Raw genomic sequence first — 19,622 nt, forward strand, 5'->3', positions numbered from 1 at the left:
CCAGTCACAATGGCTAGTATCACAAAGATAATAAACAGCAAGTGTTGGGGTTCCTTGGTGGCTCAGTCAGTTAAGCATCCAACTCCTGATTTCGGCTTAGGTCATGATCTCACAGTTTATGAGATCGAGTCCTATGACCAGCTCTGTGCTGACAGCATGGAGCTAGCTTGGGATCCTGTCTCCTTCTCTCTCTGCCCCTTTCCCACTCATGCTCTCTCTCTCTCTGAAAATAAATAAACGTTAAAAAAAAACTGTTGGCAAGAACACAGAGAAAAAGGAGTCCTCCATGCCCTGTTGGTATAAAAATAAATTGACGCAACCATTGTAGAAAACAACATGGAGTTTCCTCAAAAAATTAAAATTATAGCTACCATACAGCCCAGTAATTTCACTACTGGGTATTTACCCTCAAAAAAATAAAAACACTAATCCAAAAATATAAATGTACCCCTATATTTATTGCAGCATTATTTATAATAGCTAAGATATGGAAGCAACCCAAGTGTCCATCGATAAATGAACAGATAAAGAAGAAGTGGTATATATCTACAATGAAATAGTACATAGCCATAAAAATGGATGAGATATTGCCATTTTCAACAACATAAATGGACTTAGAGGGTATTAAGCTAAGTGAAATGAGTCAAACAGGAAAGATAGATGCCACATGATTTCACTGTAATGTGGAATCTACAAAAGCAAACAAACAAGCAAAACAAAACAACCCATATTTTAAATACAGAGAACTAGTTGTTGCCAGAGGTGAGATGAGTGAGGGGATGAGCAAAATAGATGAAGAGGTCTAAGCGGTACAAACTTTATTTATAAAACAATAAGTCATAGAGATAAAAAGTACAGCATAGGGAATATAGTCAATAATACTGTAGTAACATTGTATGGTGACAGTGACAACACTTATCATGATGAGCACTGAGTAATGTATAGAATCAATATGTTGTGCACCTGAAACTAATAGGATATTGTATGTCAAATATACTTCAACAATTAAAAACAAAAGCTTTGCTCTTCAAGGAGAAGCTGGGAAATGGAGGCTTCATCTCATTTATATGGTAATCTGCTTGAGGTGGAGTTTATGGTGAAAGTGTATCTCAGCTTTTCCTACCTGTCCTGATGTGGGTATTTTCTCAATTGCTCAAAGTGCAGGAATCTCTCAACTAGTTTCTGGATTTCTCTCAGAGGTAACTGATACATGTGTAGTTGTTTATTCAGTGTGTTCACAGATAGAGGGAAAGTCAGGAGCCTTCTATTCTGCCATCTTGCTGAGAACAGAGCTCTCCCTTTTTAAAAAATATTCTTTTTGTTTTTGGTGTTCTTCGGCTTCACTACAGTATGTGTAAACGTGAATTTCTTTTTATACATGTTTCTTGAGAATTATTGGGATTCTTAGCTATGAAGGTTGGTATCTTTCATCAATCCTAGGAAATTCTTAGTATCATTTTTATACTTTCTCTCTTCTGGATCTTATATTAGAATATTTTAAAACTGTCACACATCCTCCATGTATCTTAACTGCTTTTTAAAAAGTATTTTTATTTTTGTGTCTCCATGGTGCATTATAAAGAACTTCAAATATATCTTTCAGATCATTAATTCTCTATCCAATCTCCTGTCTTGCCTAACCATTGAATTTTCACGATTATGTTTCTCATTTTAGACAGTTCTGCCTGGCCAATTTTGACAGTCTTTTGTTCCCTCACCATACTCCTCATACTTTAGTAAATAAATGAGTGAATAATGTATATTAAGTATACTACTTTATATTCACTATCATAATTTCAATATCTGCAGTGTCTTAAGTTCTAATTCTGCAGTTTGCTTTCTGCAAAGTCTCATTCATGTGTCTTGCTTATTTGTGTATCTTGTGACAATTCACTTTCCTTAGACCTTTATGAAAATTTTTTGTGGACTATGTGTAAAGTACACAGAGAACTTGAGTTTACTTCTGGCAAGTACGTGGAGGTATTGCCAAGACAGGACAATTTAAATTAAATTTTCAGCTTGGGTTTTAGAGGTTATACAGACAATACGAATTCTGACCCAAAATCCAGATAAGGACAGACTTATGGTTAAAAACTTTGCAAGGTATTTTATAGTAGTTTTTCTGAGCTACCCAGAATCAAAGTTAAGCCAGTCACGTTTTCCTACTATCTCCTACTGTATGAGCTCATGTTTTTCTTATTCATCCAAAAAGGTAGTGAAATTTAAGGATTCTCCGCTTCACTCAAGGGACATGTGACTTTCCAGATGGCAAGATAAAGGCTTTGTCTTTTGTCCTCAGTTCATGGTCTTTCAAAATCCAAGCTACAGGCCATAATGGAAAAGAAATCCTCAGTATCAGCACAGTGCTATTGCTGGTTTGCTAGTCTGGATGTCTGCTTTTTGTATCTGGCGTGCCTCAATGAATTTCCCCAATTTACCTATCAGATTACCCATGTATTTAAAAATATTTTATCTATCACTTTTAGTTCTTTCAGTTTATATTTCTAGAAACTAAACTTAAAAAAATAAAATAAAATCATATCAAAGGGCTTCTAGACACCAGTGATACCCATTTTTCTTTAGTTCCTAAATGCTAATCTGATTGCCAGAGGCTGTTTTCTCCCTCAGGTAAACACATTCCTCAAAATTAATTACTCTTGGTAAAAGGCAGCATATCTTGGCAGTGGCAGGGAACCTAAACTAAAGCTAGATATTAGCCTAAATAGCTACTAAAAGTAGATAACTTTTTCTCTTATCACAGAAAAAAAATCTAAGCAGCATATCACTTAGATATATTTCTGGTAGTTACCCTCACTAAATCCATGTCCCAGTTAAAAATTAAGTACAGCAACATACTCCAAGTACATATGCTATCATTTGGAGAAAGAAGAGGAAAAAAAAGGAGTAAGGAAAACATGTTCTTCCCTGCAAATCACAAAATGACATACAGCATTCCTATATGCTTTCTTTCCTTCCTTCCCTCCTTTCTTCCTTCCTACTTTCAGTTCAGTGATACTCACTTAGCACTTACTATGTATAAGACATTGTTCTAGGTGTTGGGAATACAACAGTGAATAAAGAAATATATGAATGATGATATAGGAGTGAATATATTAAAAATAAGAAAATAAATATGACAGTTGTTTGAAATTGAGAAAATACTACAAAACTCTTTTGTTATCATCTTTAACACAAGAAGTTCTGGATAATTCTTACAGCCATGATTGCAACCGCCACTTTTTCCCACTGCGTAAGAGAAAATATGTCTTGGGGCACCTGAGTGGCTCAGTTGGTTAAGGGTCTGACTCTTGATACCTGCTCAGGTCATGATCTCACGGTTTGTGAGTTCAAGCCCCACGTGGGACTATTTGCTAATAGCACAGATTATACTTGGAATTATCTCTCCATCTCTCTCTGCCCTGACCCCACTTGTGCTCTTTCTCTCTCTCAAAAGAAATAAATAAGCTTAAAAATATATATTAAAAAGTTTTTTACTTAATTTTTTTTTTAATTTTTAAAAAGAGAAAATATGTCTTAATGGACTTGGAGCTGCAAAGCAATTTTCACTGGCAAAGTTTCCCGTTTAAAGGTATTTTTAAAATTCTGTCAATCTATAATTTGACACTTTTCAACTCCTATGCAATCACAAATGCAAACAGAATGGTCTTATAATTCACATCAGGCTCTCCAATATATTAATCAGTTTAGCCTGTACAGTGTTCTAATTCAACTTCTATTTTCTCCTCTAGCAACAAATCTCAGGTTTAATATCCACAACCAGCCATGAACCAGAATGAAAGATTTAACAAAGCTTCAGCATCGTAGTTGTTGAATAAGCACTCTGATACATTTCCACACTATAAACATTTAATGAGACTTACTCCCAACAGAGTATTTACTACATCAGTTTATTTCATAGTATTATATTTGCAGAAGCAAGATAGAGCAAAGGTTATTTTGGATCCTTTACCAATACAGCTTCGTGTAAATGAAGAAAAATGCAACCATTTAATTTACAAAACCATTTTAGAAAGCTAAATGCTCAATAAATTCTGGTTCAGAGAGACTCTGCAGCTATTTGTAACAGATATATAATATAGATAGATATAGATATAGATATAGATATAGATATAGATATAGATATAGATATATGCAAATTCAGGCATCTTGTACTGGTTTGTACATCCCTAGCTGTAACTGGGACTGATTTCAAAGGTTGTTAAGACAGCATTAGGATTTCTGGGAAATATCTTTCTCCTGCCTCATTCAGAAATGAGTCAGCCACTCATCTTGAGAAAGGGAAGACTCCATCACTATACCTATTCCCACTCCCATCAAAGTTACACACACCCCCCACACACACACACTTTCTCCTTCTAATTATTGCCTTATATTATCTGTAGCAGTCACTTTCACACTTTCAACTAAATAGAAAAAGGAGAAGTCACAAAAGAAAGAACAATTTGGAAATATTCCATCTTCTTCTATAATCCTAAGAATATAGAATAAGTATCCAGGATAAACTGGATATCTTATCCCCTGACATAATTCTGTTTTTAGTTCTGTGAAAAAATATGATATACAGTCCTATCAGTCCACTTTAGGTCACCATACCAGCTACGCTCCAAATACAGAGTAGTTCTATTTAAATTACTCAGGCACAAAGTCCTTTTCACTAAAAAAGTATTCCATCTTTTGGACTTGGTTACATTTATAATTTCTCTGATGGTTCGTACAGATTAAGAATCTTAGCATAAATTAAGCATGTTAAGTTGTATCTGTGAGAATTCAATACAGCACGGAACTTAAATACCTTCTGGAATCAGAAAGACTAGATCACATTCTAGACACTACCACTCACTAGCCTTCTGATTTGAGCAAGTTATATAACTTCCTTAAGTCTCAGTTTTATTTTCTGTAAAACAAAAATTAAGGATTTATCTTATAGTGACACTGTAATAATTAAGTAATACATTTATGTTAACTGTTTAGCTATGAAGTAATGTTACATATTAATGTATGGGGGACCTAACATTCTGCCAGCATCACGGGTATAAAATTAGTAAGAAAGACAATCTTTCCCTTGAAAACAAGGAGTTTTCAATCTTACTATGAAGAGAACACATGCATCTAATAGACAAGTTTATTAACAATTAGATGGAAAACAATTAGATGATGGGTACTGTTAAAGTAATTTTCTATTTTACTTAGTTTCTAGAATTTTCACATAGATGCTAATTATTATGAACTTAATAATAAATTTTTGCATGGATGTCAATAATGAGGAATTTAATAATGTCAGATTAGAAATGAAGACGTCTGTTTAAAGACAAGTAACTAAAGGAAAAGAATAAAGGTTACTCTAAATTTAAATAAATTATATTTTCATAAGTTTGTCATGAAAGAAATAATGTTAAGAATAATAGGAATTATATGTATTTAGTTTATATTTTAAATTACCAGTAAGACTTTAGTAATTTTAATTGCATTGATTTCATTGTGGAAAATTCTGTCTTCCAATAGTCATCTCCACTAATGATAATGAGAGCTAATATTTAGTGAGCACTTATAATGTACCTGTCACTCCTCTAAGCATTTTACATGTATTGTTGATTCACTGATTCTGACAAAACTACGATGTAGGCCGTATTGTTAATCCACTTTAGAGATGAGAAAACTGAGAATTAAGTAACTTTCCAAAGTTCATGGAACGCTTGGGTGGCTCAGTCAGTTAAGCATCCGACTTTGGCTCAGGTCATGACCTCACAGATTGTGGGTAGGAGCCCCAAGTCCGGCTCTGTGCTGACAGCTCAGAGCCTGGAGCCTGCTTCTGACTCTGTCTCCCTCTCTCTCTGCCCCTCCCCCATTTTCAGTCTGCCTCTCTCTTTCCCTCTCTCTCTCTCTCTCAAAAATAAACATTTAAAAAAAATTTTTTTTAAGTATCTTTACTAACCTAAGGTCACATGGGCAACAAGTCCACAGCTGAGAGAGAGGCCCTGGCATTTGGGTTCTAAAACTGTTATTTTTAGGCACTACACTATGTTGCTTCTCATCAAGCAACTGTGTGTCTGACTTGCATAGTTAATGATCTTTGACATCACACTCGAATGTCTGATAAATATCTCAAGCTAAACCTGTTGAAAACTGAGTTTCTGATCTTCCTCTCAAAACTGGCTTCACCCAGTGTTCCTCATCATGGTTGATGAAAACTTCATCTATCAAGCTGCTAAAGAAGAAAAACAAAAAAACAAAAAACCAAAAAACAAAAACACAAAACCTTAAGATTATTTGTGGTAGACAGAGAGGTGTACTGTTCACATCTCTCTTCTGTGTAGGACTTATTGCTGAGTTGTGGGCTGTTGGGAGTAAGGCCAGCAGATGGCCCCCAGCTGTCAGTTCCCACAGGGTCTGCCTCAGATGCAGGGGCCTGCTCCCTCTTCCCTGTGCCTGGACCTCATACCCTTCCCAAGGCAGGGTGACCTGCATCTATCGCCTGACAGAGGCAAAAAAAAAAAAAAAAAAAAAAGCCTGGCTATGTCTGCCTGAGAAGGTACACTAAAGGGTAACCCTTCCTCTCGAGCTCTCTACTGATTGGTCTACACTTTGTGGGTCTGGCCCACAGATAGAATTCTTCCTCTGCTCAATTTGCTCCCTCCCTCTTCCCTTCACACATGTTAATTCCTAACAACACCTGTATCCCAAACTCTGTTCAGTGTGTGCATTGGGAAGATCCAGCCTGAAAGATCAGCCATAGCTCCTCCCTTTCTCTCACATCCCACACTAGTTCTGTCAAATCTTGTTGGCTTCATTTACAAAATTTAGCTTTAATAATCACTGAGGCCACCTTGGTCCAAACTAAACTGTGAGGTGGAATGAGTTGGTGTATGTAAACATAAGGATGGAACCCGTATTTCTATAATAGTTTTCTGCCTGGTTTTTCAGCTTCTTCTTTGGTTCCCCCTTCAGTCTATGTTCTTCAGGTAGCCAGTGTAGTCCTTCTTAGATTCCAGTGTCATACCTCTGCTTAAAACCTTACAATGGCTCCCATTTAACTTGAAGTAAAAGCCAGAACCCCCAACAACCCACACAGTTCTCTATAACCTGGCCCCATTGGATCTTCTCAGCTCAGCTCTGACTCATCCCCTTACTTTCCACTTAGGCACCCTGATGTCTGTGCTGTCCTTAAACAATGGGGATATGCTTTTAAACCTTAGTTTTAGATATCCGCATGCCGAATTATCTAATCTCCTTCAAGCCTTCAAGTCATCTCACTTTCTCAATGTAACATTCTATTTACTTATCCACAATGTTCATTGTTTTTGATTTTTGCCTATATTTCTCTGTTAAAACGTCAGCTTCATGAGGAGAGTGCTCTATTATATCCCAAGCACAAAGAAAGTGCCAGTAATAAGTATTTGTGGAATGAGTAAATCCTACATTTCATAAATTGATCCATGTAAACTAAAATCATCATTTCAATATAGTCAACAATCTCACTTTAAATTCATTGACTTCCTTGGAAGAAATATAAAGGAATCAGAAGTCTACAGATAGAATATTTTCCTGCCAATCAATTCATTGGAAGATACAAGGCAATGATAGAGACTGATTAAGTAACTGGATTTTTATTTACTCATAGTCTAAACTCCAACACAGGTCTGAAAACCCGTCTGTTTATTTTCATATTGGGGTACATCAAATCACATTTTACCTTTCTCTCCACTTACCTCAAGCTCATCAAGGGCACTTCCCAGGGTGGCTGCCTTAGATTCCGTTGGGGCAATCGTATTCTGGATGCCTTGTGAAGCATTTGAAATTACATTGAGGGCATTGTGAATTTCTTCACAAACTGTGTCCTTGCTGGCTTTAAGGGAAGCAACATCAGAATGTTCCAAACAAGCTGAACAAATTGAATGCAAGAGCGGGGAGTTCTCCTTCAGTGAGGCCCGGGCCCCTGCGATTTCATCCCTCTGATTTGGAGATTTTAAGTCCTAAAGAAACACATACGAAGTTTCTTTACAATGGGTTATAAAAGAAAGATTTATATAAAAATGTTCCATTTATCTGTCAATATAAATTAAAAGATAATAGATGCTAAGAAGTCAGGTATAAGTTAAAATCCAGGGCATCAATTATTTCTACACTCCTTCAGATTCTGTTAAAAATTCTACAATAGGAAAACTGAGCCAATTAGCAAATAAAGGTCACAAATGGTGCAGATGTATAATAACTAAGCAGATCTTACATTTGTCAGTCATATCTTGCTTATAAGTCAGAAAAGTACTCTGGCATTCACATTATTAAGTGCATTATAAGAGAGCCTGAATTACAAGGATGTTGATTACCTATTTCCATAGATGCTTATGATTGCATTTAACCTTTTCATTAAAACTAAACTGATTCAGTTAAGAATATTAAATTGAACCTCCTACCATTCAGCTATTTTTCATTCTTTTTCATAAATACTTATAAATAATTTAATCCTTGATCTTTTTTCTTTGACATTTATTCAAAAAATAGTTACTGAGCACTTATTATATGCTAGCCCTTGTGCTAGATGTCAAGTGTACAGAGGTGAATAGTCCTACAAGGATCTTGTTCTCCTGAAGCTTATGTTCATGTTTGAGGGGGTGGGAGACAATCAACAAACAGTAAACAAGGTAAACAATTGCGCAAGACAATTTCAGGCAATGATAAATGCGATGAAGAAAATACAAAAGTGAAATGTCATAGAGACTTCTTTAGCTTGAGTGGTCAGAGAAGATATTTCTGAAAATGACATTTGAAGTAAATATAAATGAAAAGCATTCCAAACAGTGGGAAGACAGGGAAAAGAAAGTCCAATATAAGTGATAGCTGATCAAAACTAGTCAAAATACCATGAAAAAACCTGGCAAACACTACATTAGCCAAGTGATAAAGGTTAACATCATCAGTAATATCACATGAGTATCATGTACCCATTGACATATTGTGACAAGAATAGCACTTCACCTCACTGGTATTCGCTCCCAAAGTCCACAACTCCAGCCTAATCATGAGAAAAACAATAAAGAAAACCAGATTGGGGAACGTCCTATATGGTACCTGGGCAATATTCCTCAAGACTGTTAAGGTCATGAAAAAGGATGGTACTGATAAACTGTCACAGACCAAAGATTACAGGGAAGACATGCATGACAACTAAATGCAATATGATACCCTAGATTGGATCCTGGAACAGAAAGAAGACATTCATGGAAAAATTTGTGAAGTTCAAATAAAACCTGTAGTTTAGGTAACAGTAATGCATCAATATTTGTTTGTTCATAAGTGGCAAATGTAAGATACTAACAACAGAGGAAACCAGGAGAAAGGCAGAGGATAATTCTCTGTACTATCTTTACAACTTTTCTGGAAATCTAAAATCATTAATATAAACTAAAAGTTCATTTTTGTATGCCATGTTTATATATAGCAGCATTATCAACAATAGCCAAACTATGGAAAGAGCCCAAATGTTCATCGACTACTCAGCCATCAAAAAGAATGAAATCTTTCCATTTGCAATGACGTGGATGGAGCTAGATTGTATTATGCTAAGTGAAATAAATCAATCAGAGAATGACTAATACCATATGATTTCACTAATATGTGGAATTTAAGAAACAAAACAGGTGAAAATAGGGAAAGGCAAGGGGAAAAAGAGAAGAGAGGGAAACAAACCACAAGAGACTCTTAACTATAGAGAAAAACTGAGGGTTGATGGAGGGAGATGGGTGGGAGATGGGCTAGACTGGAGATGGGTAGTCAGGAGGGCACTTGTGATGAGCACTGGGTGTTGTATGTAAGTGACGAATCACTGAATTCTACTCCTGAAACCAATACTGCATGTATGTTAACTAAAATTTAAATTAAAAAAATAAAATAAACTTTAAAAACTAAATAAATAAAAAATAACGTGCTTAGAATAAAGACCCAGCACCTAGTAAGTCTCAATATATGTTGGTCACTCTCACCATTACAGGTAGGGGACAAGAAGTTATTAGGGATAAATGACAGGATTGGGATTTGAACACAAAGTCTGTGTTCTGAACTAGGAAGCTTATGGCTCTTAACTTGGGACTAGTAGTTGCCCTGCCTTCCTCTTCTCTTCCGGGGCCAGCTTTTCTCTCAGCCTTAACTGACCTTAATATGAAAGTTAAGTATATGTATGTTGTATTCATCAAATAATATTTTGTTTGCTCTATCATTCATTAATAAAGTGAATGGAAAAACAAAAACGTTCATTTTAAAGAAAAGTAATTCAGGCGCGCCTGGGTGGCTCAGTTGGTTAAGTATCCAACTTCGGCTCAGGTCATGACCTCGTGATCAATCCCCTCAAGTTCGACCTCGACTTCAAGCCCCGCTTTGGGCTCTGTGCTGACAGCTTGGAGCCTTGAGCCTGCTTCAGATTCTGTCTCCCTCTCTCTGCCTTTCTTTGTTCATGCTTGCGCTGTCTCTCTCTCTCTCTCTCTCTCTCTCTCTCTCTCTCTCTCTCCCTCTCTCAAAGAAAAACATTAAAAAATTTTTTTTAAGAAAATTAATTCAAGAGACCTTAACAATAGCTTATGCATTCCATATACAATAACTTATATAATCTTTATAAAACCTCATGATAGATATTACTCCCATTTTAAAGGTAAGAAGACCAAGAAAGACGAAGTTCCTGAGCCAAGTTACAGAGCTAGAATGTGACTTTTCTTGTATTGTAACCCAAGACAGTGTGACTGCTAAGACATGACCCTAACAACTACGTCATACTCTTTCCTACACTGGAAGGATTTCCTTTATTTGTTACTATACAAGGATGAGGTATTTAGTGTAAAGAGATTAAGTGTAAAACAACTGAGATCCAAACCAAAGTCTTCTGATTGCAAATCCCATGCTTTTTTCACAAGACTCTGCTACCTCAGGATGATGTTGCCTGAGGTTAATAAATGTCTGTGCTACTATATTTTTAGTTCCTTCCTTTCTGAAAATAAAGGCTGTCTGTGACTTCATGAAGGCTTTAGGGGAGATTAACTTCTTTACAAGATGTAGGGAGGACAGTTAGAAGTAGCTGTCAACTAACTCACTGTTCATACTCACTAATTACCCAACACAAGACACTGTGTAGTTTTCTCGGCTTGCTATGATTTCCCCCTTGTATTTCCGGTGTAGGTTCTAGTTCCAGCTCTGTCATTAGCACTGTGATCTGGGTAAGTCTTCTACTTTTTCAGTATCTGTTTTCCATCTGTAAAAATGGAGTAATGATACTTCTGCGAACACTCTTATGTGATTGAGTAACTAGCACATCAGAAATGGAATGTAGTTTTTTTTTTTTTAAAAGAGAAATGGAATAGAGTTGAATAGCAGTAGAAAATTATGAAATGAGTACAGAATTATTCTTTTGAAAATATTCCAAAAATAATCTTCTCAATAAAACTTATTAAACCTGGGGTACTGTTTTTGTCCTGTGATGCTGTGAATGATTTTCATATTTCCCACAATTTAATAACACTACTTACATTTATTTCAGTGTGACCTGGAGAATAAGTAATTTACTGTTTAGATAGAATGCGCACTCTTCAGAGGTGTTAACAATAAAAAGTATAAACATTCAGCAGGAGCTGAAGAAAATCCTCTGCATATTAGAGTATAATTAAAACTAACTACATAATTCCCTCTGAAGTGACCTATGCATTATACTGCTCTATTTAGAATGGCAAGATCGATGTGTGGGTAGTTTCTGAAAGGTGAACATACATTACTACAAAGAAAGATAAAGTTCACAATATTATTTCTTTTACTCTGATGATGGCTATGTATAGCTCACTATTAACTGTGGTAACTTTAATGCTATAGGAACTTTGGAATTTAAAAAATTCTAATATATTTTGGATTTTGAGCCTATGCTTTGTTAACTATGCCCAAGGCAATTAATTACCAAGTCCTTAATGAGCACCGATACCCCAAATACCAAGCCAATAAATCTGTAAGAAAGGACAGGTTCAGTGAACATAACAAAAATATTATATTATGGGAGCAGGTGGAGCTAAGAAAGGCACATTACAGAGTTTAAGTAAAGGAAATTGAGAAGGCAAGATCATTTCTCCTAAAGGACATCCCAAAGGATAAATTTAATATAGTCAACAGGCACACAGATAAAAGGAGGACTAATGAATGCCATCCTTCTAAATGAAAAGTTCTGGTGGTGATTGTGGTTGTTTTGTGTTAACTGATGACATCACGGGTTCAGAGGTTCATTAAGCTGTTCATTTATCCTAAAATTTTAAATCAGGTCAAAATAGGAATTAAATGGTAGGGTCAATTTGGGATTTCTCTGGACAGAGAAATATAAAGAATTCATCTTCCTAGGAATTGATACTTTTTTAATATCTTTTTTTAAATGCTCCAGAAGAAAAAGCTCACATGAGATTTCCAAGTTTAGGAGACATTAAATGCTTCCAGCTGATGCAGAAACACACAGATGGGATTAAAAAAGACCTTACAAGTCTGTGCAAGTGGGTAGAGAGGCAACATATGAGTTTTAACCCTGGCAAGAGAACAAAATATATTTAGGGATTTTAAAGATCACAAAGTATAAAAAATGGAGAACTCCAAGCTATCAGTTAATTAATTCAACCATTCATTCAATAAATACTGTTGAGCCCTTCTATGTATCAGACAGTGCGCTGTTAAGAATACAAAGATAAAGAACTTCTAGATCAGAAGGGGAGACAAATTTATATGAGAGCTACAGAATTATTCATATAATAGAGGAAAGTCCCTTGGCTTGAGGGGATTGAAGAAAATTTGTCAAAGGTAACTCTTAAACAGTGAGTAGAAGTTATCCTTGTGCAGAACAGAACAATAAGCAAAGAAAACAGCATGCACAAAGGCCTGACACGTGAGAGAGCAAGGACCATGCAGGCCATGCAGGTGGCATGACAAGTACAGGAAACCTGAGCAGGAATGGTGATGAACCCAGCTAGAAAGGTGAGTGGCTGATACCTCACACGCCATGCGAAAGAACTGCAAGAGCAACCAGCTCAGGTGTGTATTTTCAAAGATCACTCTAGCAGTGACCTTTTAGATGATTAGAGAAAATGTAATTGCAGTCAGGAAACTAAACAATAATCCAGGCAAGAGACAATGAGTGCCTGAACACTGAATACTATTTCTAGGCTGTAGTAGAACGGATCCAAAAATATTTAGAAGGTAAAAATGGTAAGATTTGTGATATTTATATAGGGAAGTAGAGAGGAGATATTTAGAAGTGTCTAGAAAAATTTACAGCAGTTGTATACACAGTGTGATGCATTTACCAAGATGGGGGAACACAGAATAAATAATATGTTTGGAAAATAGAGGTGAAGTACATTTCATCATCTGCCAAATGTGAGATGCCAGCATAATATCCAAATGAAAATACACTATACATGGATCTAGAATTCTGAGAGTCTGGGCTAGAAATAGAGACCTATGAATCTCCAGATCATAGTTGGGAGGTAAAGCCATGAGTGCAAAGGTTATAGGGTCTTTGCCCAGGATTAATGTTACAATAAGGAGAACCTGGGAGTGATCATAAATTGTTTCCTGAGGAAGTAAAGCTGGTAATTGTATGTGCTAGGCCAAAAGGCCAAATATATATTGCAAATCACCAAGAAAGATATCAGAAAATACTGAGAAAGGAAGAAAGAAAGAAAGAAAGAAAGAAAGAAAGAAAGAAAGAAAGAAAGAAAGAAAGAAAGAAAGAAAGAAGGAAGGAAGGAAGGAAGGAAGGAAGGAAGGAAGGAAGGAAGGAAGAAAAGGAAGAAAGAAAAGGAAAAGAAGGGAGGGAGGAGAGGGAAGGGGAGAAAAGGAAAACAAGAAAAAACACAAAAACACATAAAGCTTAAAAACTGAATTACTGTGGATAATTATAGTCATCATATTTTAAGAAAAAAAATTACAGTAGCTTTTTAAAGCAATTTGAAAAGACAGAATGACTCCTGCACCAAGGTGTTAAAAATATGGGATCTGTTCACTTTGAAAAAAAAAGTTTATATTGGAAGACACATGATTTTAAAAAATCCAGAAATCATGAATGAATTTGACAAGTTGTTAATGGAATTCTTTACTAAATCTAGAAACAATAGATGGAGGAAGTAGCTTTTTAGATTTGAGTGAAATAAATTAAAAATATATCTGTTCATATTGCTGTCTCCTCCACTTCATTATAATTCCCTTGGATGCAAGCATTATAGTTTACTTATTTTATATTCTCATTATCTATTAGTATATGGCACATATTATGAGCTTAACACATTCTTTGAAGAAACAAATGGACAAATGAGTGAGAAATAAATAATAGGAAGTTAAGGCCAGAAGGGGTAAGAAACTGTATATATAATTACTCCAAGAAATCAGTTTTGTGGCAAATATATATAATATAGAGAGTTTAAAGAAACTAGTGTATGACAATGTCACAGGAAGCTAAAGAGTAAAATTAAAATACTTATCTTTACATTAAATTTTAGTGAAGCCATTGGTACAACTATTTGGAAAACTTTACCTATAAAACGGAGCATATATACACCTCATCACCCAGCTACTCCACTCCTAGGAGACAAAACACATATGGAAGTATGTTCATATGTTCTTTAAAAGAAATGTGCAAAAGTGCTCATAGATACACTCTTCTAAGTAGCCCCAAACTGGCAACAACTCAAGTAATGGGAATGAACAAAATACAACTACATGCAACATTATGAAATATGGAACAAAAAACATGAGACACAAAAGAATACCTGTTATTTGATTCCATCTATATAAAATTCAAACTCAGGCTGAACTAATCTATGGTCTTAGAAATCAGAAATCTCAGCTTTGAAAGGTAATTAGAGATTGGAAAGGGCATAGGGATCCTTTCAGATTCTGGTAATTTTCTGTTTCTTGTTCTGGGTTCTGATTATACGGGTATGTTTACCTTTGCAAAATTCATTGAGCTGTATGCTTACAACATATGCATATTTCTGTATGTATTTCATACTTCAATTTAAACATTTATATAAAATCAAGCAAAACAGCAATATTAGTAAAGCCAAACAAACATTCAGTTTGTGACTTCTCTGAGCAAAGGACACTGGTATGAATAAGCTATGGTCTTGGCCTGGCATTGCATTTCCCATGATATTTGGGGAAGGATGAAAATACTGGATATGCATTTCATTGGCAAATATCTTCTACCCACTTTGAGGGCTTTTATTGAAAAATAAAAAAATCTCAAGGTTTAAAAAAATAAAAATAAGAAAAGAAACGTTCCATATCCTGGCCATTGGAAGGGCAAAGCCAAAGGATTTTCATAGCAATTGATTCCATGCACCTTTGAACTTTCATTTCAGAAGATCAGAGAACACTTCTTTAACTAAGTTACATCCCTTCCCAAGTGAAATAGCTCACCAGGCACTCTGCTCAACAAAGTGGAACTATATGCAAATTATCAAGTTTCTCTTCCAGGTGTTTAAATGAAGTTTCTGAAGCTGACAAAATCACTCTGGTAGGGGAGGGAAGGCTTATGAAGAACATTTTTTGTTTTCTTAAGACTAAGATGTACAGCAGAAAAGCCCATGGATACTTTGCTATTTGGATTCCATTCTTGGTTGGCTTCTATCCCTAGTCTTCCCTCTGCCAAGATGCTGCCTGCTAACTGCTTCACCGGTCACTAGGCAGCTTCATGTTCTATCAGAAAACAAAACAGTGCAAACATCTGCTAATTTATATGTTTTTCTCCAACATAAATTAGGAAGTGGAATATTTAGCCTTAACTGAATTAAGGGATATAAAATGGAAAAAAGTGTAGACTACAGACATAATAAGAAAGTTTTGAGAAAAAAAATAGATTAAGAAAATGCAAGATTTTACAATAAAAACATTATTAAGCAACAGAAAGAAACCATTACTGCTTTTCTAATATTATTTCTCATTTTCCATTTCATATTAATAAGACAAATACACGTAAGGAAAAAATAAAAGAATTCTTCAAATTCAAATAGAAAACTGAGAAACCATGTAATAGTAGTATTAGGATATCTATCACAGTATGCATTCTGGGCCATTAATGCATATCTTGGGTAGATAAAATATACAAAAGTGAATATTAATAACTCCAAAGATACCTCCTCCTAGGAAAACATTATTAATTAACTCTAATGCAGGCTACAGTGCCCATCAAGAAAATGTATATATAAAGTTCAGAAATGCACTATGTTTGTTTTCTATTTGAAACAAATATACTATATATTACATCACTATTTGCCTCAGATTTATATCCCAAAATAAATTTTTTTCTGAAGTCATCTACTATATGATTAAAGTAAAAGAAGTAAACAGGAAAGCAGAAAAATAATGAGCTACTTAAAATTAAGTTGTGCTTCATGCTTTCCTTCCATTTGTGTATATATTTCATCACTAATAAGATTCAAACATCTATAAGTCAGAAAAATTTTACTCTAAAATACAGATTTATTAAAATCTATGAGAGTTAAGTTAGATTTTAACACCTAGTCAAAGATCAAAAATTTCATTTTCCTTACAATTTCTTCCTATTTAAGTTTCCATGACTAACTTGTGAGAAATAGACCATCACTTTCCAAACATTCTGGTGCATCTCAGAAAGCAAATACTGTAACTTAGTACAAATGGAATCCAAGCCCAGGGGTGTTGATCCAAATTTCTAATTAATAATCCCTTACATCCATGTAGAGGTTTATCCTGTTTAACATGTCTCCAGTCATCCTTTCATGAAGATTTCCATGAGGAGAAAAGTGTCATTATCCCTAAATGTTAAAAAAGGAAAAGGACATTGGTCCAAAGGCACATAAGATTCATAAAAAGTGGTGGTGATGATTGTTTTTAAGAAAGCTATCATTTACTGGGGCACCTGGGAAGCTTAGTTGGTTAAGTGTTCAACTCTTGATTTGGGCTCAGGTCATGATCTCACAGTTCGTGGGTTCAAGCTCCACATTGGGCTGTGCGCTGACAGCACAGTCTGCTTGGGATTTTTCTCTCCTTCTCTCTCTTTGCCCCTCCCTGGCTTGCTCTCTCTCTCAAAAAATAAGTAAATAAACATAAAAAATTTTTGAAAAAGCTATCATTTACTAAACAGCTATAATGCTTCCTACACTCAAAAACTCTCTAGTCATTTTTCATTTAATATCCCAGCTATGAATATAATCCAGAATTGGCTCCTGTATTAACACTCTTTCTACCCAACACTATTTTTATTTGCTGTTAGTAGTTTCATCATTTGCTCCCAATGTCTGTCCAAGGACTTTCCTACAACCATACAGTTCTGTGGTAGCCCAACAGAGAATACATATTTCAGGATATCTTCCTGATGAATAATTATAATATGTAATACAACTCAGATTAGAAACATATTCCTTAATTCAGTTTCAGTACAAGACTGATTTAAAAAAATTTGAGGCCACAACTATAAAAATAGAAATTAAAGTGTGATCCATAGATCATTATATTGCTCAAAAATATAAGACAGCGACAATGGAGAAATAGTGAAGCTATCATCTTAGCTATTTCAATCTCTTTGATAAAGGAAATATTCTAAATATAGCACCTTAGTAATGATAGCTTAATGGTTGATTTTCCCAAAGGGGGATAAAATTGTTTGGCTTTTTAGTTAAATCAACAAGTTTGAAAACACCATGCTTTAAGATGTGACTTTAAAGCTAAGGCTAGAGAAAAGGTTACAAACTCTGATGTCTCTAAGGTTATAAGCTCAGATGTTTATTCTAAGCAGGAAGCATCAATAGGCCAAATGTAAGTCCATAAAGAGTGGTGTGGTACTCATACACTGTATAATATCTGCCCCATTTAAAAACATTCAAATCCAAATTGGTCAAACAAAAAGAATCCCTGACCTCTGCTCCAAAATACCAGCACAGATGTTTGTGTCAGCCTTATGAGTGCAGGCTCCATGTTTTATATTCATACCATATGTGTATACAACCTTGAAAAAGATTGTAATGAGATAATGCATGTCCCTGGGCCTGAGGAGCCTACAATAAGCAGAGTGAGGTGGATGCTAAGCAACTCCAAGGCAGGAGGTCTGTCTCATTCTAATAGAATGAGCTTTGGGGTTAAAATTCCAACACACACACACACACACACACACACACACACACACACACACACCAAAAGCAGGAGATTTTGAGTAGAATAATTAAACTTACTTCAGCTACAAAATTGGGATAATAATTCCTACCTTAAAGGGTATTATGAAGTTAAATTATTTAATGTGAAACATTTTTCCAGCATTTACTTCTGACCTCTGTACAGCAAACTATTAGCCATATTCATCCTTAAAATGTTTCTCCCCTTTCTTAGATGACAGTGAATACTAAATTTAAGTTGACATTTGATAGTATTTACATCTCTTCTGATCTCCAGGTTCATAACTCAAGTTGAGTCTCAAACACATCTGAAATTGAACCTATTGCCTTTCTTACATTTCCCCCCACAAATATTTTCTCCTCCAACATTCTCAGACTCGCTGGCCTCAATATGCAACTAACCAGAAATCTGAGGCATATCATTAACTCTTCCATTCCCTTATCCCCAGTATTAGGGAAGTTTTGTTATTCTATTCAGTAAATATTTGTCCAATATGTACCCTTTTTTGTCCTCACTACTAGTACTAACCTAGAGGAGAAATGATTAGGGATTAAACTAAGGAAGTGGTTATGAATACAAAGAGGAAAGAGCAAATTAGAGACACAACTTTTTGACTAATACAACCTTTTCTCTATAATATCATCAGAGGAGTCCCTCCCAAATTCAAATATGATCAATCGTCAATTTAAATTTTTCAAGAGACTGTTAATCCACACTTAATAAAACTCATATGTTTTATTATAGACAAGCAAGATCTGACTCCAGTTTCTGTCTCTAGTCTCATTTCCTACCACTTCTCTCACAGGCACCCTTTTCTCTAGCCATACAGACTCACTTGAGGTTCTGCAAGTGCCTTGAGCTATATGCCAGTCTCCCCCCATATACCAGGTAAATGTTTATTCTTCCCTCAAGACATCTTGGATTCTCATGTTCTGTCACCCACAGAGGTACTCATGTGCTCCAATAGTGCTTACATGGCAATAATCTAGTATATATTAAACAATTACCATTTGATATAGTTATTCATTGACAAATCTGTGTTTCTCACCAAATAATGAGTTCCTATTGGAGTCAAAACTATGTCTTAATTCTTCCACCCACTGGGCCTCAAATAGGAGCTGGCACAAAATGACCAATGAATTAAGGACACCTCTTACGACTTTAAAGACACCAGAAAGCTTTGAGGGTTACTGCCATGAAATAATTTACTTTTCCATCAGATAATAATTCTACTTTTGGAAAAGGAAATCATAACTACAAAAAGCTAAGATATGTTCATCCTAGAATGAAAATGTTCTTCTTTAATTGTATTTCCAATTAGGCTAACTAGATTTACCTACGAACTATTCTTCAAAGTGTTCTGGCCTAGTCCTCTACTAAAAAGCTGGTGATACCAGTTCTTTTTTTTTTTACCACTTATATTCAATACCACTTATATTACCTGCTAT

At 35.2% G+C, this 19,622-nt stretch overlaps 1 protein-coding gene across 4 annotated transcripts in view; it reads right to left on the reverse strand.

Moving 5' to 3' along the window:
* The window catches only part of CTNNA3 (catenin alpha 3), a 1,797,955-nt gene that overhangs the window by 1,303,552 nt on the left and 474,781 nt on the right, over positions 1-19,622 (reverse strand). For all 4 annotated transcript variants that reach the window (XM_045437558.1, XM_045437556.1, XM_045437557.1 and 1 more), the window contains one exon: positions 7,728-7,991. In XM_045437558.1, the coding sequence (XP_045293514.1) occupies positions 7,728-7,991 (264 nt within the window). The remainder of the gene's footprint in view (positions 1-7,727; positions 7,992-19,622) is intronic.

The sequence above is a fragment of the Leopardus geoffroyi genome, chromosome D2, assembly GCF_018350155.1.
Source record: "Leopardus geoffroyi isolate Oge1 chromosome D2, O.geoffroyi_Oge1_pat1.0, whole genome shotgun sequence".
In the NCBI taxonomy this organism is placed as follows: domain Eukaryota; kingdom Metazoa; phylum Chordata; class Mammalia; order Carnivora; family Felidae; genus Leopardus; species Leopardus geoffroyi.